Source organism: Columba livia, chromosome 3 (assembly GCF_036013475.1).
Source record: "Columba livia isolate bColLiv1 breed racing homer chromosome 3, bColLiv1.pat.W.v2, whole genome shotgun sequence".
Lineage (NCBI taxonomy): Eukaryota > Metazoa > Chordata > Aves > Columbiformes > Columbidae > Columba > Columba livia.
In genome coordinates, this window is record NC_088604.1 from 75,634,474 (window position 1) to 75,658,580 (window position 24,107).

The 24,107-nt window shown below is 35.4% G+C and overlaps 1 protein-coding gene across 3 annotated transcripts in view; it reads right to left on the reverse strand.

Moving 5' to 3' along the window:
• WDR27 (WD repeat domain 27) overlaps positions 1–24,107 on the reverse strand; it is a 131,573-nt gene that overhangs the window by 98,461 nt on the left and 9,005 nt on the right. For all 3 annotated transcript variants that reach the window (XM_021296077.2, XM_065057685.1, XM_021296075.2), the window contains exons 8-18: positions 23,025–23,157; positions 17,975–18,078; positions 17,442–17,509; positions 16,362–16,495; positions 14,917–14,993; positions 13,271–13,349; positions 12,661–12,732; positions 11,363–11,466; positions 8,443–8,532; positions 6,890–7,011; positions 5,494–5,627 (exon numbers count right to left, since the gene is read on the reverse strand). In XM_021296077.2, the coding sequence (XP_021151752.2) occupies positions 5,494–5,627; positions 6,890–7,011; positions 8,443–8,532; positions 11,363–11,466; positions 12,661–12,732; positions 13,271–13,349; positions 14,917–14,993; positions 16,362–16,495; positions 17,442–17,509; positions 17,975–18,078; positions 23,025–23,157 (1,117 nt within the window). The remainder of the gene's footprint in view (positions 1–5,493; positions 5,628–6,889; positions 7,012–8,442; positions 8,533–11,362; positions 11,467–12,660; positions 12,733–13,270; positions 13,350–14,916; positions 14,994–16,361; positions 16,496–17,441; positions 17,510–17,974; positions 18,079–23,024; positions 23,158–24,107) is intronic.

A 24,107-nucleotide genomic window follows, 5' to 3' on the forward strand; every position in this document is an offset into this window, starting at 1 on the left:
GGTAAATATATCCCAGCTAATTTTGAGTGAGCTGAGATAACAAGGGCAAGTGTAGAGTCTTACATCTGGGTAGGAACAACCCCAGGTTCCAGCATAAGTTGGAGAATGACCTATTAGAGAACAGTGTAGGGGAAAGGGACCTGGGGGTCCTGGTGGACAACAGGATGACCATAAGCCAGCACTGTGCCCTTGTGGCCAGGAAGGCCAATGCCATCCTGGGGTGTATTAGAAGTGGAGTGGTTAGTAGGTCAAGAGAGGTTCTCCTTCCCCTCTAGCCTGCCCTGGTGAGACCACACCTGGAATATTGTGTCCAGTTCTGGAACCCTCAGTTCAAGAATGACAGGGAACTGCTGAAGAGACTCCAGTATAGGGCAACAAAGATGATGAAGGGAGTGGAGCATCTCCCATATGATGAAAGGCTGACGGAGCCAGGTCTCTTTAGTTTGGAGGAGACTGAGGGGTGACCTCATTAATGTTTATAAATATATAAGGGGTGAGTGTCATGAGGATGGGGCCAGGCTCTTCTTGGTGACAATCAATGATAAGACAAGGGGTAATGGGTTCAAACTGGAACACAAGAGGTTCCACTTAAATTTGAGAAGAAACTTCTTCTCAGTGAGGGCAACAGAACACTGGAACAGGCTGCCCAGGGAGGTTGTGGTCTCCTTCTCTGGAGACATTCAAAACCCGCCTGGATGCCTTCCTGTCTAACCTCACCTAGGCGTTCCTGCTCCAGCAGGGGGATTGGACTAGATGATCTTTCGAGGTCCCTTCCAATCCCTGACATTCTGTGATAACAGGAACAACCTAATGAAGGCAGCATGAAGCTGCTTCTGGTCCAATTTTCTCTGCCGAAAGAGGTATACTGAAACAGTTAGGTTGCTCCCAAATGCAAGAACAATTGTTTTGAGTTAGTTGAAGTATCTCTCTTCTACTATGCAGTCTGCTACATACTTAAATGCCTTCTAGAGAGTAATCCAGATAGAATTTCACCTAGAAAGCAAATCTTCAACCAACACAGTAAACTGAGATTCCTAAAAAACAAGTTAGGACAAAACTGTAACAGGGAAAAAAGAACAGAGCAAGAGTATCCATTAGTAAAGAGGTATTTTAGCATATTTATCTTTTTTGGACACAATGCATTTGCCACATGTCCTATACACTTTTAATAATTCAAAGTGCAAGTGAACTTAAACTCAGACAGACTTTGTCGACACACTGAGCTGGATGCTGTACATTACTTCTTGTCTATTAGAGATTAAAGTCTATATAACAATTTGGGTTACCTTTTTATTGCTTTAATAATACATTCATAAACTAAGAATTAACAGATAACATAGAAGGCAGGTAATCAGATTGTAGAAGAAAGATATTTCATCCTTCAAACACAAGATATAAACTTTAACGTCACTCATAATATATAAGAACAGAATTTGAGAAAAAAAGTGTATATGAAACATAAGCAAAAGTGCACAATCTACATTTTAATTCAAAATAAAAGATTGTTACATAGCTTACAAAGGGTTTGTTGAGGAATTAATCAGAGGAATTAATCCAGTAAAGGTTAGAAGGTGTTGAAACGTTTATCAAGACAAAGGCATGAAGAGCACACAAAAGAGAAGCTTTTTAGATTGTTGAAAGATATTACAATTTGTCACTAACAAGGTGCATTCAACAAAGTAACTGTGCTTTCATCTGCAGAACATCAACAGATTTCCGTCAATACAAGGGTTTCTTCATTAAAAAAAAAAAAAAAAAAAAAAAGGATAATAACAAATATGATAAGAAATCTCCAAAAAGAAAGAAAAAATATTTTTATTTTCCTACAAGAAGCAAATTCTGAAAATAAAACTTCATACAACCAGGTTAAGAATTCCATCTCAGGTCTGAGCACTTTCAATAGATAAATTTGGCAGTCTGCCATTAGAAAAGCTAGTTCCTTTTTTGCAGGGTTTCAAATAAGAATACACTGTTACAGACAATTGTGAAGTTGTTTTCAGCTATTACAAAACACTACAAGCCCCAGAAAATGCTGCACAGATGAAGTTCAAGACTGTGAAGTGAACATAGGCAAAATTCCATCTCACAAGTCAACTGGGGAGGCTACTGTGGCACAAATGTGTCCTAAAAATTGTCTAGATAAGACCACCACCTCCTCAAGCCACAGAATAGCTTGTGATGGGGGCAAAAAAATGGATGACCAGTACCTTCTTACCAAATTTTTTCTAGTTCTGCAATTCTATACATCGCACATAATCTCAGCTGACAATCTTATAGATCAGGTATACAAATAAAATCACATTGAGGGTGATACACTCAAACTACAATTCTGTCTTCCTTTGATGCCTTCAGTCATTTGAATTCTGGAAACAGCGTAAATGACTAATCTCCGTAATCTCTTGTATCCCACATACTTTGGACATGTAATAATTTTCAGGGAATATATTTACAGAATATAGTTATTCTCAGGAGACTGGTATAACTTCAGAAATAAAATATAAAACCAGATTCCAAGATACAAACACTTCCTGCAATGGTTGCAGAGACTGATATATCTGCTTTTCAGCAGATTTGAAGTCCTTTGCTGAAATATTTTTTCAGGAGACCCAGGTAAAGTAGAAACAGATAAAAAACTTGAATGTTTGAAATTGTGTTATTATGCTAAAATCAGAAGACAAATAGGCTCCTGAAAAAAAACTCTCAAAACCTCCCAAAAAACTGCTTGATGCAGATCTGACACTGGAAGTTTTAAGGAAAATGGTTGCACATGACAAAGTCAAAACTAAGTGACAGATCACAAACATCATCAGTATAACAGATCATAAAGTGTCAGGCTATTACAAACATTCTTGTATGCACTGTAAAAATAGTCTTCAAACAGAAGTCCCATTATACATTTCAGACACAGGTTAAGTTCAGTAATATAAGAAAGTCAGTTACATGAAAAAGAAAATCATCACTTAATATGCTAGAATGTTTAGAATTTATCGTAACTGAAAAAATTCTCTTACACTATAGAGGGTAGATGTCATTCACTTACACTGTGTAATGAATCTTAGACATAGGAAAAGACAAGGATGAGAAAATTTAAAGCATTTTGAGATGGTTGCTGTTAGAATGATGTTAGAATTCATCTTACGACTTAAGTGCTTCTCATCTAGTTTCCGTTCTTTTCCTGATAAAAAACAGTTTTAAGTTGATTGATCTAATGGCTAAAGCTCAAAGGAACCAAGCTGAGAATATTCTCAGTATCATACTGCTGAATCAGGTCTTTGTAGCCCATTTACTTCAAAAGTTTAAACCGGCTTAAAGTGGTTTGCATTAACTTTCCACAAACACCTGCAATGAACACCCATCTTTATATCATTAGCATGCTAAATTGTAAACCCACTTTGCACTGTCCATCTAGAATATGTTCTGGTATAGATTCCCATTTAATTAGAGTAGATATTTTACTATTACTTCCCTTACTGTATTAATTTTTGGTACAATCAATTGCTAAAGAAAATGTTTTAAAAGGTACCGTTTCTGCTAATGGAACACAATTTTCTCCCTTTTAAAGTGCTTTCAAATCACTTTAAAACACATCAGATTATGAAAATGAGATAACAACCCATAGGTGTTTTGTTCTGCTCAAATTCTTACGTGAATTAAAACTAATAAATAAATAAGAAATAAAATCAAATTTAAAAACACTTAGAAGCAAATAGTTACACTTTGTACCAGCATGTGTAGCTGTTGGTGAGAGTAGAAATTCAGTAGTTAGTAATTTTGGAGAATGCAAATAAAGCTGTTTAGGTTGTGAATCATTTTGAGATGAATCATAGAAGCAGAAGTCAGGACATCTGTACCCTATTCCCGGAACTACAATAAATCTCCTCTGTGACGTTTTTAAATAAGGATATATTTAAATAAGCCAATAAGAAATATAACATTCTTTTTTCTTATTTCCATTTCTCAGTTTCATCTTTAAAACTGAACAAATATTTAACCATTGAATTAAGTTGCTGTGCTGCTTAGTTAATTAATACTTATGGGGAGTTCTTTGAAATTTATGCACAAAGAAACAGTTACATGATTTGTCATCATACTGTCTTCACCTCTGAAACACAGTAGCAATCTATTGGTTAGCCAGACTGCATTGCCATGCCCTTTTAATTAAGGGTATAAAGCGCCTTCTTGAATCAGTTTCATTCAAGCATTCTTCCAAACTCAACTCAGAAGGCGGAATGAGAGAGTTGAGAGAAACTGAAGGAATGATGCAGTGTTCCATAAAAGAAAGAAATGCTGGGAAAGTATTTTATTTTCATTTTATTCTATTAGTTTTACTTTCCTAAGTTGATGTATATACTATAAAATGAAAGCAGGAAATTTTGTATTCCTCTGTATTTACTTTTCCAGTCCGCTCACTTTATTCCTACTCCAAATAGAGTATATGGCTATAATAATAAGAGCCATAACAACACCATCCATTTAGTATTTTGATCAGAAATGGAAAGTCAAGTATCAGAAGTGACAGTGGATTAACTGTAAAACCAAGTGACTGAAAAGCACAATTAATGCATCATTTTGAAAAACTTTTAAACAGATCTTAGACGATAATCCATCAGCTGCTTTTTCAAGAAGGAATCTCTGTTCTTTAAAAAGTGTATTTTAAAGGAGTGATATATTTTGTTAAGTGTTTCTCCTTTTGTTTTCTGTATGATCACTTGAAGTTTCAGCGAAGTTCCAACTACCAGGTTCATGTCTCAGTCCAGGAAAGAACTCCTGTTCAAAAACATACTTAAGCCTGTGCTTAAGAAAATTGGCTACTTTTTCCCATTTAAGGATGAAGCCCAGTGCTGTTTACTATCATGAACAGACAGAACACACCATTCACAATACCAGCTAATAGACTTCGATGTTGTAGCATTGTTTGCTCTTCCACTCAAAATCTAAACCCATAACATGCTAACCAGAATAGTATTAGCAATAAGTGCATGAAGAATGCCTAACAATGAAGAAACACGAGGACTAAATAGGGTAATAATTAATTAGATGCAATATAATAGTTGGAAAGTAAATGAAAATCATGAAAGTGATCTAATTCCATTTGATAGAGAAGGAAGAAAGTTACAGAAAGTTAGAAAGTAATTAGAATATTCCCACAAGAGGAAGGTTTCCTATAGCTACTCAAACATAACTCAAGACATTAATGCACACTGAGATGTAAACAGGCAGAAGAGAAAGCTCAGGAGGTTCCAAATGGTAACAGTAGTAGTAAAACACAATTTGCAGTAGTTAAGGTATGCACTATAAAAAAATATTTGACATTTCCATTTTTTTTCTTATTATGCCAGAACAAAGGTATTTTTACAATTAGCATCTACTATTAGTTCCTCTTTTTCTTCTTTTGTAATATTCTCACCCCCTAGGCCACCTCAACACCCACAAAATTCCAGGTCAAACAGTACAAGTACTTTCACTTCTCTGTTAATGAGGAATTGTACTCACCGTTTGAGGTCGTCCTTTGTTGTGTCTGGGTGGAAACGTAATAGATGAAATTCAGCTCCACAACAAAGCAATATAAATGTATCTATAAAATAAAACTGTGCAAAGCGTACAGTCTTCTGGAACTTTTCTTTGCCCTGAAATGCAAAGACAATTATTAAGAATGGATTCTGAGGTAACAAATATTTTTTCAGAGATTCCTGGTGTTAAGGTGTCGTCTCCCTGTTATCTTGATGATATGCCAGATGCTTAGCTTGCTTTGTAGTGGGTTTTCCTATTTTTGACATCTATTAATCTCAAATTCTTCAATTGATTTAGATTAGTTGGCAGTGAAGTTAAAAGTATCTGTAGTCAACTGAATCTAATACAATCTAGCTTCATACTTCAAACTTCCGTTTGAATTGAGTAGCCTATAAAGTCAAGCAGAGCTGAGCCAACAAAAATAGAATACACAGAGCAGACAATAAAACAAAGGCTTCCAGACATGCCTACTAGTTTTGTCTACCAAGGTTGTTTTTTTAATTTTCATAAATTATCATGATAAAATCATGCATATACCTCATCTCAAAGGATATTCTGGACAATTAGCAAAACTGAAGGGAGAATAGTTTCCACGAACAGGAGAACCCCAGAGTGGCCATGGTCTCAAGCTCATATTAAGTATAGCAGGAGTATGGGAACACACTCTAATAGGGAAAATTTAAATCCTTCCACTGTGGTCATGCATAGAACTGAAGTATATTTAGAGAATGAGTGGCACTGGTATAAATTTTCTGGTAAAGTTCTCCTACTTCAGGGAACAGCAGGGGAAGAAATTAAAAGAGGATGCTAGATGATCAGTTGGTAGAGCCATGAAAAGGCATCTCAGAGTTCTGCATACAACACTGCAACAAATCCAATAGTAAAGGATAGAAAGCTTTGCACCTCTGAAAGACTGGACTTCTCATACAATTTTACCTTAGTACAACTTGGTTTTGTTAGTTTGCCTCTGGGCTTGAAGGAGTGTGGGACAATCATTTAAATTCAAAACAGACATTGCTGAGCCTAGCACAATATCCACTACTTCTCACTTAACATCTGCCCCAATTGTAAAAGATGAGAAAACTTTAACCCCACAATTTTCTGGAATTGAGCCATATGTGATCAAAAATGTAGGAAAGCAACAAATGTTATTTAATCCATCATGGTCCCTCAAACAAGTGGCACTATCAATGCAGATCATTTTCTCTACAATTAAACCTACATGTTCTCCATTTCTAAGTATGTCCTATGCAGATCATAGTATCAGTTGGAATCACCACCACTCAGTAGCTTTGAAAATCAGGCTCTTAAAATGGCGGTAGATGAAAGTGCAAAACAGTGTCCTCTATGAACCAAACTGACAGAAGTTTCTAATTACCAGAATTAGGGCAGATTCATTATTGCAGACTGACCAGACCCTTAAAGTTCTGTCTTCTGATGCAGAAACTAAGAACTTCTTGTCATGACTCCATCCAACAGAGTTAACTGCACCATCATGACCTAATAATAATAATAATAATAATAATAATAATGCATTTATACATTTCTCCAGATTTAAGCTTCTACCAAAAAACCCAGACTTTTTCAGTTTTGTATCACAGAGTTAAAAACAAGATTATAAATTTACAAGAAATTCAAAATCCAAAGTCATCATGCAGAAACTAAAATTATTAATTTGGTCTATAATTATATTGATGCTGATCAAAAAGGTCAAAAAACAATAAACTATGTCAAACAATTTCAACAAACTTTGGTCCATTTTAGTCTAATGAAGTCTGATGAATTTCACCTGGCCTTAAGACATTCAAAGTTCTTATGCTGCCCTCTTGTGCACATTTTCTCTTTAATCAACTGAAGTTTTATATCAAAATAAAATGATTGCTTTAAATTATGTGGGGAAAGAGACCTTGCTACCCTGCCCTCAAGGCATATTTTCATTGATTTCTTCACACAAAGAGGAAAATATCAGTAATGTTACCTCCATTAGGTGTCAGAATGCCACAGCTGCTTCCACAAAATACAATGAAAATTACTCAAAAAACCCCAATGTCCTGGTTTCAGGTGGGATAGAGTAAATTTTCTAATTTTCTTCCTGGTAGCTGGTATAGTACTGTGTTTTGGATTTAGAATGAGAAAAATATTGATAATAGACTGACATTTTAGTTGTTGCTAAGTAGTCAAAGAATTTTCAGTTTCTCATTCCATGCCAGAAATCACTTTTCAGAGTTTTTTACTTAGAAATCATTTTCTAAACCAACTTAATCTACTTTGACACTTGTTTAGGTCTACTAGTAAAGGACAGTCATCTTCCATTACAAACTTTCACAGTAAATCAGTCCAGCTACATGAATTTTAAATCATAACATTTACCGTTATTAAAATTTCAACAGACAGTTCTAGTAGAAATTTAGAATTAATTTTTCTAAAGCTTATCTACAACACTAAGTAAGTGTTTGCATGAATATGCACTTCTGCAGATATGGATTTTCCATAGGAATAGTCCCCTTTTTTTTTTCAAACAGGTGTTCTTAGAAGTCCCAAGATGCAAACCAATCACATTTGTTGCCAAGTCATTGCAGTCAATTTTTTAGCAATAATCTGTTACAACATGTTACTGCAATACACACAGGCACTATCATTACAGTATATTGACTTTATTAATTCTACTTAATGACTGTAAAATATCATAACACATACACAATGCAGATTGCATATGTATTGTACTATAATATATATGCAATACAGAATGCAATCTATATCATGATACATCACTGTATCTTCCCGAAAAATGAGAAATGGGAAAATCTGACAGGCAGTTTAATTCTTTTCTACCCAACTCTTCTCAAGGTGATGTAAGTGGAATCTAATTACTATGCCATTTTAGGTTAAACTCAGATACTATTTCCTTAATAATATAATTCATAAATTTACCTGAAAAAACATTATGTGTATCAGTAAGATTGGAACTGAATATCACCACAGTCTTGTCAGCCAGGCCACAAGCCAGCTTCTCTCCATCCCCTGTAAGGAAGAGTGTCTAATGAAAACAAGGACCTTATATGCTGTTTCTTTTAATCATAAATATCACATATGCCATTACAACAAAACACACACCAGTTATTAATTTCATATAACACATACTTTTATGAACACCACAAACTCATATTGCAGAATTTGATTGGAATTTGTACAAAATCCATTTCTTGTCCTGACATATTGTCAAAGCAGGTATTCATCACAAGTTAGAAGTTCACTTTTCACAAAGAAAAGTGCTACAAAATTTAAGTGCAGAATTTTTTAGCATTTCAACCTATTTCCCTACACTCATTTTTTAATATCTTCTTATTAACACTTCTCATACATACTAGAATAAAAGGCACATATTAGTAATTCTAGATCACTTCTTAAAGATGATTCATTTCTTTCATAAGGTAATTCTAAAATCTATCCAAGTGCAGTCAGATTGTTCATTTATATTGGCAATCAGTGGGGGCACAAAATGATGGGATAGACTTACTATGTCTACATAATGGCAGTCATTTGTGAAATTTAACTGTTTGCTCAAACAGTTGCTTTTCCTGAAAAAATTACAATAATAAAGAGCAGATAAATCAACCAATGGGGAAAAAAAAATAAAGGAGGGCAGAGAAAGAGAAGATAGCAATAAAATTAAGGAAATGAAGTGCATTATTCAAATCAATGCTACTAGGTTCACTGTGAAAAGTATTTCAAAAGAGGTAGCCTGGAACACCTCCTTCACAGAACTCCTGAGTATCTTTACAAAGGCAGAAGAAACAAACATTATGCTTGATTTCACCAGCAATAAACACTGCTATCTACTGTCCAAGTTACATTCACATTGCAGGTTCAGAATACTATGTTCCAAAGCTCATTTTTCCTCATATTTTGGCAATATAAACCTATAAGAGATCCATATTTCTAATCTGAAAGTCATCTACTGAAAGTGAATTTTAAGTGGGACACACAATGGGGTAGACATATATATGCTAAGAAGAGGCATTCCAGAATCTCTTTTCCTGTTGCCAGTTACTAAATGCACTGGTACAATAAACTGGCAAAGAACTACTCTATAAAATATTTTTTATTTTATCTGACAAGCAATACGTCAGTTGACTTTCCTCCAAGTAATAATAATTGCACATACTAAATAATGCTGTTAAATATTTTCATCATAAAAATAAGTAGTCCTGGACAACATATTCCAAGATATATGTGTCCCACAGACTGAAAGGTGTGAAGTCTTTGAGCTAAAGGACAGTGGTCTTCTGCAGATTTCCTCCATTTTTCCTAAAGTTTTGACAGTGTATGTTTTCAGCATGAGATCTGAATGGCAAGTATATTGAGTAGGTGATAACAGGTGAAATTCATACATACATAATTAACAATACATAAAATTTCTTGTGCATACAGAATGAGAAGAAATAATTTTCCACTGAATTTTGGAGGCTTGTTTAATGGATCATCATCTCAAATCTTGAAGAAAACTGTTTTATAACAGAGCAACAAGTTATAACACTTCTAATACTACAGAAGAATATGTAATAAGTCCAAGAAGGTTTGCACTAACTCATTAACACAGCTCTACACCTTAAATTTTACTTAAATTTTCTATTCAATTTTCTTTCTGCTATGTTTAAAGATGCACAAGACCACTTGAAAGAGTGTTCCAAACTGCAATTCCAAGTTGCAACTTTGCAACAAAAAATGTACTCTTAAGCTAGGAATCATCTGTTCAACAGAGACTACAATAATAACATAACTCTTTACAAGCTTACAATGATACAATATTTATTCCAAGGAAAAGAAACTCTGTGAGTATCGCCAAACCTTGTTTTCCTAAATCGACATTATTTAGGCCTATGTGTGCACATGTGTGAGAAAGACAAAGACAGAAACAGAGATGTTCCTTCCTCAGAATAAGTAAAAGATGGCTTATACTTAAAATGTATCACCCAAACTATAGCAAAGCTTTTCTATGCTAAAAATGGACTTCTAGTTTTAAGTGCACGTAACATTCCTAGAAATAAGCTCTCTGCAACCAGTTTCTTTTAGGAGCCATAAAAATAATTTCTTCCCATATTCTAGGGAACACCTACAGCTGAAATATGTTTTAGAAAAGTTACTGATTGCATCTAATTATTTTTATTTCTTGAAGATGAAAGTTGCTCTTTTCCACGAAATATTTATAAAGATATACATTTTTAAATACTTTGAAAATATTATGATTTGCAGAGTGTACATCGACATAATTATATACTTGGTAATATATTTGATAGCTTATCTAAGAAGTTATTTCTGTATAATAACATTTATATTAATTGGAAATTACTAAAACTTTCAGAAGACTCACTTCTCCAAAGCAGTTAAGAAAAATATCCTTCTCTGGATCATATGGAAGAATTTTTGTATATATATTTTCACATATAAAAAAATGAATAGTCATTATATAAGAAATATGAATATTCTGATTCTTTTGAAACAGAACTTCAGGTTCTAATACACCCTAATGACACTAAGTAACTGTCTCAGAAAATCAATTCTCCAGTGAAAGAACTTGTTAGACTACTAATTTTCAAGTTGTAGTGGGAAAGTCACAAAAGAAATCCAAAGGAAACAAGATATAAAATCCGAGAAGAATTAGAATACTTTTGAATAGGTGCTAACAGCTTGCACAGTTTTGCAAGTTAAAAAATTCTGAACAAACAGCACATGGTATTGCCAGGAAGTTTTCTGTGAATTTACCTAGTACATCCATGGTCTTAACAATGCCTGTCACACAAATTTTGGTGCAGACTCACAGAACTGTACATTTTATAAAGCCTGTACATACCAGCATACTGAATGCAACAAATTGGAGTTGGTTTACATGTAACAGATATTTCTTTCTCATATTTGATTGGAGGATAACTTTCCAATGGATATTCCTTATTTTTACTTCAAAGAAGGAAAAAAAGACAAAGAGAAGATAAATATTAAGATAGCTAAACCAAGTATATTTTCATTTCAGTTATGAAATATATGTGCTTTGGGAGATATTCTAAACATCTTTATATAAATATTTCCTGGAAAACTTACATTAAATGCAAGATGAGAAGATGAATGAATGTCATCTTAAGTTACTCTTATCATCAACTTTTATGAATTCACGAGACCAATAATTAACATGGAATTGTACATAAAATCAAATTTAAGTTGCATACCTATCTAACAGAAGTATGCAAAGAAAGCAAACTCCACGTGGTTGTGACAACAATCAACATGAAGAATACCTCCATATATAAAGTAAGAATTACACTGGTCATCTATTTAAAAATATATTAAAAAATAAAGTGCTAATTAGCTTAACCTGTCATAAAACTGAGCACACCAATCTATAAATCATCTCAAGTCCTTATCTAAAGGCTTGCCTATGTGTGCAATGATTACAAAAACTGAGTTTTGAGCTATTAAGTGTATAAGAAACAGTTCTTTAAAAGTAAAGACATCATGGCATTAATCATGCTTTGCTTTTATGTTTGTATTACAAAGAACAAAGTCTATAATATTAATGAGAAAAAAATGTGTGTAATATTCCCATTTAACATACCACACAAATTCAGATGAAAGGCCAGCTCTAAAAATGCATTTGTTCTTTGCATTCTGTCTACAGCAATGATAAATCCACTGGTCAAATTGTACCGTTACATATACTCTGATTAATTCCACCAGAGTAAGCTTGCATTATCTCAATATACCATGATTTTAGGGATGCACGAGGCACATGATCTGAAATCACTAAGTCTCACTGTGTCACATTCAGTTATTTTTCTGACTCGAGTTGCAGCTTAAGAACGTGTTGGGACTATGCCTCCAACCATATTTAGCACCTGCTCTTCTTTCTAGAAACAAAAATCTAAGAAAATAAATGTATATATTTTAAGACTTACTCAAATTTAATTGATAGTCTGATAATCTGAATCACTTGCTGCAGTCATTGTACAGCAAATTTACAAAGCCTTTTAGTTCCAATGATACTCCTAACTAAAAAGTTCAAATGAGACAAACACCTACAAACCTTATTTCCAATAGAACTGTGTTTATCCTCATTTTAATTTGTTCTGCCTCTGATGGAGTTGCTACAATACCTACCGTTTACAAGTTGTCTTCCACTTTGATACCTCATTTTTCTTCAGGTTAATATTTGGAGAAAACATAGTCATTCTACAAGAAACAACACAAACTCTCTTATATAAAACATTAATGGTTTCATGAGAGAAAGATTTTATTTCAAACAAAAACCAGTCCTGCTTCTTTCTTACTATTTATGTCTACTAGTAAAGTCACAGGTAAGATAATGTACACATTGATGACAAGATAACTTTCTAATGATCTAGTGCTCAAGTTTACACCTTAAAGTTTTGCTTTCTGTGAGTTATTTGTTGGATAATGCATTCTAAAGGTCAAAATCCATTCATATAAAATCTTCGAACATTTCTTTCTGCAAGCTAAAGAAACAAGAATAGTTTAATCGTATGGAAGAAAGAGCACACCTAACATGGATTTTAAAAGGAAGTTGGAAACTGCCCAGGAGGTATGAAAATTCTGGTTTACAGCATCGTTTTAAAATTATTTCATTTGATAACATCATATCTGTTTTTCACAGGTGATTAATTTCACAATCATGAAACTATATGGCTCTCTTATGTGACAAAATATCACACGCTAATAAAAGAGACAAAATAATACTGTATATACTCACCGCGGTGCTACTGTATAACCTGATGACTTAATTTTATTATGGAAAAACAATGGCTGATCTTTCACCATGCTTTTCACTCCTAGAGCAAAATAATTTAATTTTCATCAATTTTTCTTTTCAACTTTATATTTTTACAATTAAGTTAGACACATAGTTAAGCTAGTAGAAATACTTGATGTCTCCTTACAAAACCCATTTATGACCAATCACTCTATAATAATTATTACTGAGAAAAGGAAAGAAATACAAACTGTTACATTGCATAACATCTTTCCTCCAGTAATATCGATGAGTAGGAACTTCTTTAAACTTTGAAGTAATAATAATATTGTTCTGAGCAACTCTTTTCATCATTCATTCACAAATGTGTTTTGTAGTTGGCTATTTTATGCTTAGACTTCACACGCAATAGCTACAACATATGCACATTCTATATTTGGATTATGGAATTAAAAAACTGGCTGGTGGGTGCACACAAATGTTTGGGCTTTTACATGTTTTAAGTCATTAATAATGTCTCCACACTAGTCTACTAAGAAGCCTGAGGGACAGCCTCCAGCCCAAAACTAAATATTAGCATTTCATATTAGCAGAAACAACCTAATTAAATAAAAGTTGTAAAGAGGAAATCCTGTTGATATTCCCAGGAAAAATCTTCAGATGCATTGGGAGTGATCTTGTGGCCACATTCACCTATGCTGAAGATAGAAGCTCATTTGACTACCACCACTTATTCTTTATGTACCAATGAGGCAAAAAAAGATCCTTCCTGAGGAGATCCCAGTACCACTAGCCATAAGAGATCATAGGATTTCCTTACAGTACCTAATCCGAGTGTGAGGTATCAGCAAAGGTAGTACTGGCACCAGTGCTGTGTGTCCAAAGAAGCCTGAAATTCTACCTAAAACATTCTAAATACATACTTGGAATATCATACAACACAAAAGATATAATCTTTGGCAGTTTAATAGGTCCAACAAGTACAATATAGTAAAATATAGTAAAAATAGAATATTTGTACATGTCTACAGCTATCAATATTTTAATATATTTGCAAAAGAAAAGTTGACGATAAAAAAATTATTTTGTAGGTATTTTTTGGACTTTGCTTTACTGTTGCTAAGCAAAGAAGCTGCAAGTGCTCCAGCAGCAACTGAAAGTCAGATTTCTTTATTTATTTTAAACCATAGAACATCGAGGCAAAAATTAACTTCCTAAACTTGCAGGTATTGACAAAAGACTATTCAGGACAACTAAATTAACCAAAACAGGTAATCAAAGTTAAGAAAGAAACAACAAATTATACAGAAAAATATATTGCATGCTATGGCAAAAGAAACACTTATGAAAAAATGTAAACATTTTACACTCTAACTCTTTGAAAATCCACTGAAAGTTCTCAGAGGATTGTTTTTAAAAGAAAAAAAAAACATATTACCATCATTTTCACTACAAATAAATATGTAGGATGTGAAATACTACTAGAAGTATAAAATTCTTCCTACTAAAATAAAAAAATAATGTAATATATATTTAAAACAAAAATAGATATACTGATTTGCACTATACAGCAGCCAGTTGTGAGTCAGTTACTGCTGTGAGAAATATAACTTTATTAATTCATTTTAAGATTGGTTCCTACTTACCAAGTCTTTTACTAGAAGGTTCTTTCAAATTTTTCTTTAAACCTTTACATAATGGAGAATTTGTCAATATAGGAGACCTAAGTTTTAAAACCAAGCACAAAAATTGATCAGTGCAATGGACCAAAGCATCGGATTAGGAAAAGTTGTCAAAACTTCTTTTACCTATTTGTGTGCATGTGTGTATGTATGTGTGACACCAGTGAGATTTTCATAAATACAAATCATGCAGACTGGATTAGTTATCAGCTCAAAAACCCAGCATCACAGACAAGCCTTGGCCCTGACTAGATTCACAGATCATTGCATTAAACTGTCAAATCTCATTTCTATTAATAATAACTGATGATTTTATTATAAATGAGGACATCTGCACTTCAGTGTATATTGTAGGTTTTTTATTGTCTTCAAGGCGTCAGTGTTTTTCTGAGTTTGTTTAGCCTGGAGAAAAGGAGGCTGAGTGGAAACCTTGTCGCTCTCTACAACTACGTGAAAGGACATTGTAGTGAGGATGCTGTGGGTTTCTTCTTCCAAGTGATGAGTGACAGGAAAAGAGGAAATATCCTTCAGTTGCACCAGAGAAGGCTTAGGTTGGGTATTAGGAAAAACTTCTTCACAGAAAGGGTTGTCAGGCATTGGAACAAGCTGCCCAGGGGAAGTGGTTGAGTCACCATCCCTGGAGGTGTTTAAAAGATCTGTAGATGTGGTGGTTAGGGACATGGTTTAGCAGTGGACCTGGTAGTGTTGTGTTAATGTGTCAATGATCTTAAAGGTCTTTTCCCATCTAAATGATTCTAGGATTCTAACAATCTGGATGAAGGAGCAGAGTGTACCCTCATCATGTTTGCTGATGACACAAAAATGAGAGGAGTTTCTGATACACAGAAGGTTTTGCTGCCATCCAGAGAGACATCCACCAGCTGGAGAAATGGGCTGACAGCAACCTCATGAAGTTCAACATGGGGAAGTGAAAAGTCCTATACCTGGGGAGGAACAACCAACCCCATGCATCAGTATATGGCTGTAAGAGAGACAGAACCAGGCTCTGTGCTTGCGGTCCAATGGGCAAAAACTGAAATACAGGAGGTACCATCTGAACACCAGGAAACACTTTTTTACTGTGAGGGCTGCTAAACAGTGGCATAGGTTGCCCAGAGAGCTTGTGGAGTCTCCCTGTCCAGAAATATTCAAAAGACATTTGGACATGGTGCTGAGTAACTGGCTCTAGGTGGCCCTGCTTGAGCAGGGAGGGTTGGACAAGATGACATGCAGAGATGTCTTACAATCTCAACCATTCTGTGCTTCCTCGTGGAAAATGCACTCAACACAATGAAAGCATGACAGGAAATCAGGTAAAATAAACCCATGTTAACAAACAGCACTGGTGTCAGGAAAACAAATATGTCACCCAGCTCAGAGGAAAAAAAACATTTAAAGTTATTCTGTACCTGGCAATAACTGATAGACTGTTTTTATTTCCACATAGGAGAAAATCACTCTGCTGGGTTCTCACCAGTGCAGCAAGGTTAACTTCCAACACAGAAGTAATATCTTCGAACATTGATGTGATCAAGCATAAAACCTGCAGCAATTATACCATAAAATAACATTCCATCTACTTCATAATTTAAGCTCCAACTCTGAAGTATTTATAATGGAAAATGAAATCACTTAGTGTCATTTATGAAAATTAGTCAAAAATTTCCATGGGTTTAGTCTTGCAGAGCAAGAAACGGTAAAATTGGTTAATGCTGTCCTTCAAAAATATGCTTATGTTGCTTAAATACATGTCTTAACAGAGTTCAGTACCTAACAGTCACAGAAATTCCAATACCGTCTACAACAGACATATTTCTGCAGTAAGAGTTCTCAGAAAAGAAGCACATATGGAAGAAAGATTGGCTTTGGAGACATTTTGAGAACATGCTAGAAACTGAATTTAAAGCAAAATCCTTCTTTAAAACAAACCACTGATATGTTAAATATGTACAAAGACCTAGATTCAGCTCAGTTTTGTAAGAAAACTCTAACATTAAATATGGATTATACAAACAAGAATGTCTTTCATTTCCTTAAAAACACTTTTAGTGACTTTCCACAAATTTTCTCGCAACTTAAATTGTTTTCACAGATTTCTTGGAAGGATTCAGAAGCAGCTCATCATAACATTTGTTTGAGAGACAAGGTGTAACAATGCTTATATCTTTTTTCATCTAAAAGATTGCCTCTGCTTCCCCAATAGTTATTCTTAACATTAAAATTACACATCAAACAGTATAAAAAGCAATTCACCTTTTACTTATTAATCACTTTGGACAGTACCTGAACTGTGAGAGCTTTAAAACCACACAGCTATTTAAACTAGTAGATTCCATGAAGAAGAATCAACCTTCTCCAGAGAAATTACTGTGTCATTCATATCAGAGCAAATGTGTACATTAATTTGTTATGAAAATTCATAATTAATACTTATTGAAAACAACTGGAAATGTAAACATTCATTAAAACAATGCTTACTGTATACTCACTTTTCCATTAACTGTCTTCCTTGCTAACGCACACGATCCAGCAAACCGAATGCTGAGGTCACTGTAATCTTTACCAAAAAGAACATAGTATCATAAAATTGTATTTGCATTTCAAAAGAAAAAACTATCACTAAGATAGGAAAAATAAGTTACTCATGTTAATTTGACACCACCATAATCGTTGTCTTCAGTTTATATTCGCATGGTTTAAGCATACATTGTTAAGTAGGATTAGAATAATATTCTTCATATTTAACACTCAAACTACAAAATCAGATAAACATTCATTGCTAGCCACTACAGAAATCTAGAGCTGACACATCTTCTGAAACAAGTCAGCAATGACAGAACACAAATTAATTACAAAGAAAAAAAAAAAAAAAAAAAACAAAAAACAACACACACAAAACAAAACAAACCCACTTGGTTTCTACTGTATTCTGCTATTTCACAAACTAAGTCTTATACTATTTATATCAGATACAAAGGAAAGAAATCACACTATGGTGTGGTCAGATATTTCATAATCATACCTTTGTAAGACAAAAAACCTTCTATTTCAAAGTTTGCCAGATTCACTATTAACAAGCCAGTAGAGCTTCCTATCCAAAAATAGCTAGCATTCAGGGAAAAAGATCTATTGAAAAAAAAGGAGAAAAAATTATCTGAGTATGATAAAGAAGCTTTTCTTATTACCGTACAAGACACAGCAACTGTTTTTTATTTTTTAATATTCATTACCCAATACCAGTACAACAATTAAAAAATACTCCTCCCCCCCCAAAAAAAGTTACATTTACAGCATTTTTTCAAATCTGTAGCTCAAAGTAAAAGTTTTCAATCAAATTGTGAAGTTTTCAAGACTAAGAATGGAACATAATCCTTTATTTATATAAGTGCTCATGGCAAGCCTAAAACAGCATAGGAAATACTTTTCCAAAATTACTGTGGTTTGTAACATCTGGGAGATGCTGTAAAAGCATTGTACACACAATGAGTAAATTCAAAGAAAGAGGCAAATCAACATATATTCTTACTTTTACCTCTTGTAATACACACACAAACACACAAAATGGAGTTAAATTTAAGGTGTGTTTGTACATAGTTAAAATACAAGAGAAAAAACAGTACAAACTAAGGGGAAAATAAATAACGCTAGATAAGCCTGGAATGTCTGTCTCAGTGTGTGCTTAGTGGCAGTAGCATTGTAGTTAGGTAATGAAAACCAGCCTTTGCAAACACCAGAGAGTAGACCAACTGGTTACAATTTCAGTCAACACCCTCACAGAAGAAAAACGTTATCAAGCATAAGATGATATTAACAAAATAACCTTTGTCATTCTCAAACATTCTTAACTGGTGCCACAGATAATAAAAATTGGCATTGACATTTCAATAAATTTTCCAAATAAGAATGATTCGACTCACTGGTTTGATTTGTAAAGTCAGACTACAAGAGTTGAAGCAAGAGTATGGAAAAATATAAAGCTGCAACTTGGCATGAAAAGAGTCACCACAGTGGCTTAATACTTTATATACTTACATATATAAGTATATATATAACAGAAACAGCCAAATACTGAAGAAACAGATGAGGACAGACAGTTTCAGTTCTGGTTTCTGAGACTTCTGTGTGCTCTGTAGAGTTTTATTTGTGCTTTACATGTGTTAATGCATGGCAGTAATAGACTAATTTAATTCATGAATTACAGAATCACAGAATCACAGAATGTTAGGGATTGGAAGGGACCTCAAAAGATCATCTAGTCCAATCCCCCTGCTGGAGCAGGAACACCTAGATGAGGTTACACAGGAAGGCGTCCAGGCGGGTTTTGAATGTCTCCAGAGAAGGAGACTCCACAACTCCCCTGGGCAGCCTGTTCCAGTGCTCTGGCACCCTCACTGAGAAGAAGTTTATTCTCAAATATAAGTGGAACCTCGTGTGTTCCAGCTTGAACCCATTACCCTTTGTCCAATCATTGGTTGTCACCGAGAAGAGCCTGGCTCCATCCTCATGAGACTCACCCCTTATATATTTATAAACATTAATGAGGTCACCCCTCAGTCTCCTCTTCTCCAAGCTAAAGAGACCCAGCTCCATCAGCCTTTCCTCATATGGAAGATGCTCCACTCCCTTCATCATCTTTGTTGCCCTATACTGGACTCTCTCCAGCAGTTCCCTGTGCTTCTTGAACTGAGGGGCCCAGAACTGGACAGAACTACTCCACATGGGGTCTCACCAGGGCAGAAAAGAGGGGAAGGAGAACCTCTCTAGACCTACTAACCACCCCCCTTGTAATACACCCCAGGATGCCATTGGCCTTCCTGGCCACAAGGGCACAGTGCTGGCTCATGGTCATCCTGTTGTCCACCAGGACCCCCAGGTCCCTTTCCCCTACACTGCTCTCTAATAGGCCATTCCCCAATTTATACTGGAACCTGGGGTTGTTCCTACCCAGATGCAAGACTCTACACTTTCCCTTGTTATATTTCATTAAATTTTTCCCTGCCCAACTCTCCAGCCTGTCCAGGTCTCGCTGGATGGCAGCACAGCCTTCTGGCATGTCAGCCACTCCTCCCAGCTTAGTGTCATCAGCAAACTTGCTGATAGTGCACTCTATTCCCTCGTCCAAATAATTGATGAATATATTGAACAATACAGGCCCCAGTACTAACCCCTGAGGCACTGCACTACATACAGGCCTCCATCTAGACTCCACCCCATTGACCACGACTCTCTGGCTTCTTCCCTTCAGCCGGCTGGCAGACTGCCTCAATACCCGGTCATCCCGCACTCCCTCAGTTTAGCTGTAAGGATGCTGTGGTAGACTGTGTCAAATGCCTTACTCAAGTCAAGGTAGATCACGTCCACCACTCTGCCATCATCCATCCATCTTGTTATGTCCTCGTAAAAGTCAATGAGGTTGGTCAAGCACGACTTCCCCTTGGTGAAGCCATGTTGACTGCCCCTAATGACCCTCTTATCCCTGATATGCCTTGAGATGGCACCAAGGATAAGTCGTTCCATCAGTTTTCCAGGGGATGGAGGTGATGCTGACTGGTCTATAGTTACCCGGGTCCTCCTTCTTGCACTTTTTGAAGACTGGAGTGACATTTGCTTTCCTCCAGTCCTCAGGCCCCTCTCCCGTTTCCCAAGACTTGGCAAAGATGATGGAGAGTGGTCCTGCAATGACCACAGCCAGCTCCCTCAGCACCCGTGGGTGTGTCCCATCCGGACCCACGGATTTATGGATGTCCAGATTGCCTAACTGCTCCCTAACCCAGTCCTCATCAACCGAGGCAAACTTCTCCAATTTCCTGCCTTCCTCTGGGGCGTCAGTGGTATGGGGCTCCCCAGGACAGCCTCTGGTAGAGTAGACAGAGACAAAGAAACATTCAGTAACTCTGCCTTCTCTGTATCTTCTGTCACCAGGGCACCCACCTCGTTCATCAGTGGGCCTACATTGCCTCTGGTGTCAGTTTTATCTGCCACGTATTGGAAAAAGCTCTTCCTGTTGTCCTTGACCCCTCTCGACAGGTTTAATTCTAAGGAGGCCTTAGCTTTCCTAGTTGCCTCCCTATACCCTCTGACAACAGCCTTATATTCTTCCCAAATTCTTTGAATTATTTTTGAAGAAGTGGTCCTATCAAATTATTATGAACAATGGTATCAAGAGATAGATACAGGAAGTGATTTTACACCCACTTTACAACAGTAAAATGTCGTCCACTGTGATGAAATTACTCAACATCAAAAATCTTAGGAATGTGTGAGACCCATAATTTTTTTCACATCAGTGTTTCAAAAATGTTTCAGTATTGCATTTCATTAAAAGCAGGAAAACTGGTAAATCAGGCATTACTCAGGTGTTCAGACAAAGCTGAACCACCTGCTAAAAAAAACACATGGTAGTTTAAAAAGTAAACAGATAAATACAAAACTCTAAAATAAAAGATAATTGAACTGGATTTATAGTAAGAATTCAATGGTTATGGTTGTTTATAAGCAGAACAAAACCTCCAACCGTGATGCAATAGCTGAAAAGGTAAGTAGTTCTTAGATGTACAATGTCAGGCAGTATCAGGTGGGAACTGGAAAGTGATGTTACCTCAATTCAGAAAATTATTTCAACTAAACTGCTGCTGTGGATCAGCTTTAGGCAACTATATCCAAAAGGGACATTGAAAAACAAATGAAAAAGTTCAAAACCAAATGTTAAAAATGTTACAGAAAACATGCCTTATACAAGGTGCAAGGTATTGTATCCAGAAGTGCAGAGATAACTTACTTGTGAGCTATAATTTCCTATGCAAGGGGGGAACTTGACAGTAGCTGACTCTAGACTACCAGAATAAAATAGTAAGAGCCAATAACTGTACAGGAAAAGAGGGTAATTCAGATTAGAAATTGAATGAATCAGTTGCTGGAAAAACTTAGCTTGACACATGGTGGACTCTTCATCATTAGAAAACTAGACATCTTTAAAGTTGTGTCATAATTCAAATCAAACCTATAGTTTTGACAAAGTTTTATTGATTTGAGAGTAGTATTATACAAAAAATAAGACCAATCAACTGTAATAAGTTGTCTTCTGGCCTTGGAGTTCTGACATTCCATGAAATATGTCTGAGATACACATCTTAAAAATCACCATTTCCTTCCTCTCAATGGTAGCCCTTCTAAAAACATAGGCATCATGGAAATAACTGTTTGTTAATAAGTACCCAATTTGACATAAAGACAAACAAAATAAACTATGACTGCCGGATATTTCTCTTCTCTGTGTATCAAAAATAGTCCATATATCTAACCAGAGGATTAATTAGTTATACCCGTACAACCCGCTATAGGGCAAAGGGTAGAATAAGTGTTTACTAGATGTGGCTGATGTGGCTGATAAATTCATGCAAATTATAATTATAAATAACAACAAAACCAAATTGTTCTATGAAGCAGTTCTTATGGAAGTATTCTGAACAGATCCCCCAGGTGCCTGATAATATGTTTATACTTCTCTTCAGGAAAGAAATGCAATATAACGATTAATTCGGGTATCTCTCCTCTACCTGGCCAATCAGTTGCATGAGAAGGAGTAAAAACACCATGCTTTGAAATGTCTCTCTGACGTAAGTCTGGCTGGAACAGGTTATGTCGTTCAAAAGTTATTTAAATTTTGAAGGCGAATGACATGGGCACACAGTGGCTGCATCAAACTTATTTCCTTAGGGAAGCAAACTAAAAATAATTTTGGCTTTTTCATTCTAATTGGCTTCTTAATTTTTTGTTTAACTGAGCTTCCCTCGTCAACTGGTATCAATAGATGCTAAAATGAATATTCCCAGTGCTATTTTTATAAAATTATTTTTCAGACTAGAAACCAGTTTTAACTTTGTATCAGTTTGTGTATATTATCTGCCTAAGAGTAGGCCACCAAAACTTGTAGATCCCTAAATACATTCTTTGATTTTCCTACTGTATTTTTTTTTTTAATAGCAAGCTGCAGTGACAATAATCCAAGGACCAATAAGAACTTCTAGTAATAGATTTCAGCCAAAGACTTTGTGGCATTTTAAAAGACTTACATGTTTTCTTCATTATGGAAACATACTAAAAAGTCACAGTGTTCAATTAATAGGATAGGCAATGATGTTTCCACTGATCCTCCTGGTCTCATGTTGTTTGTTTTGCAAAGCTTGGAATTATTTCGCCCTTCACCTAAGAAAAACAATCAACAATACTAGCCATCAAAAAACAATGAAATAAGGAAAATACATAGGATCTAAGAGAGAATTAGAAGTAGTAAAGTAGCATGAATTAAGACCATACTCAAGAAGTTTCTATTTCAAAAGATGGGTATTTCCTAAGAGCCAGCCTTCTTAAATATCTTTCCTCATTATCATGCTATATTCAGTATCATCTTCTTTCAAAGACAGATACAATCCAGAGAGCCTGCTTAAGGACTGAAAAGGAGTTGGCGAAATCTAGGTGTGTTTATCTAAGAAACTGACATCTCAAAAAGCTGTATTCTAAAACCCCTTAAATATGCTGTGTACCTTTCCACTTAGCCTGGAAATTACTTTGACAGTAAAGTTATAACTTTATCCAAAAACAAAATGGAAAGCCACCTCAATTTCATCTTCCCAAGGGGTCCTCAATCCATTATTCATGTGCACTTCACACTTAGGAACTACTAGCAGCGAATTCATCTTTAGGCAGACACTATGTCACTCCTAAACACCCAAAGATGAAAGTAACATTCACATGCTTTAAATAACAATAAGAAGTATAGCAGTCTTTCTCATTACATTAGGACCTTAGGATTACTAAGAATAGAACACTCAGTGGAGGCAGAAAAAGAGCAAGCAGGGGAAACCAGATCTCCCTCTTCCCTAAAGAAAGCTCCCTTTTGCTTGCCTTTAGGAAGACCTCAACTCACTTCAGCTAGTGTGCAGACAGTCTGAATGGCTCATTTGGGAGCATGGAGTCACTTTGCTGGGGTTATCAGTGCAGTCTTTAAAGACTTATAAGTACTCTGTGTTATACCTGTAGAAAACCACAGCCAGAGAAATATCATGAAGGTACTGTTATGGGTTAAAAAAAATAATAATGAGAAGTCACACAAGCTTCAAAAGTAACCAAGAAACACTACTCCACTTAGACAATGG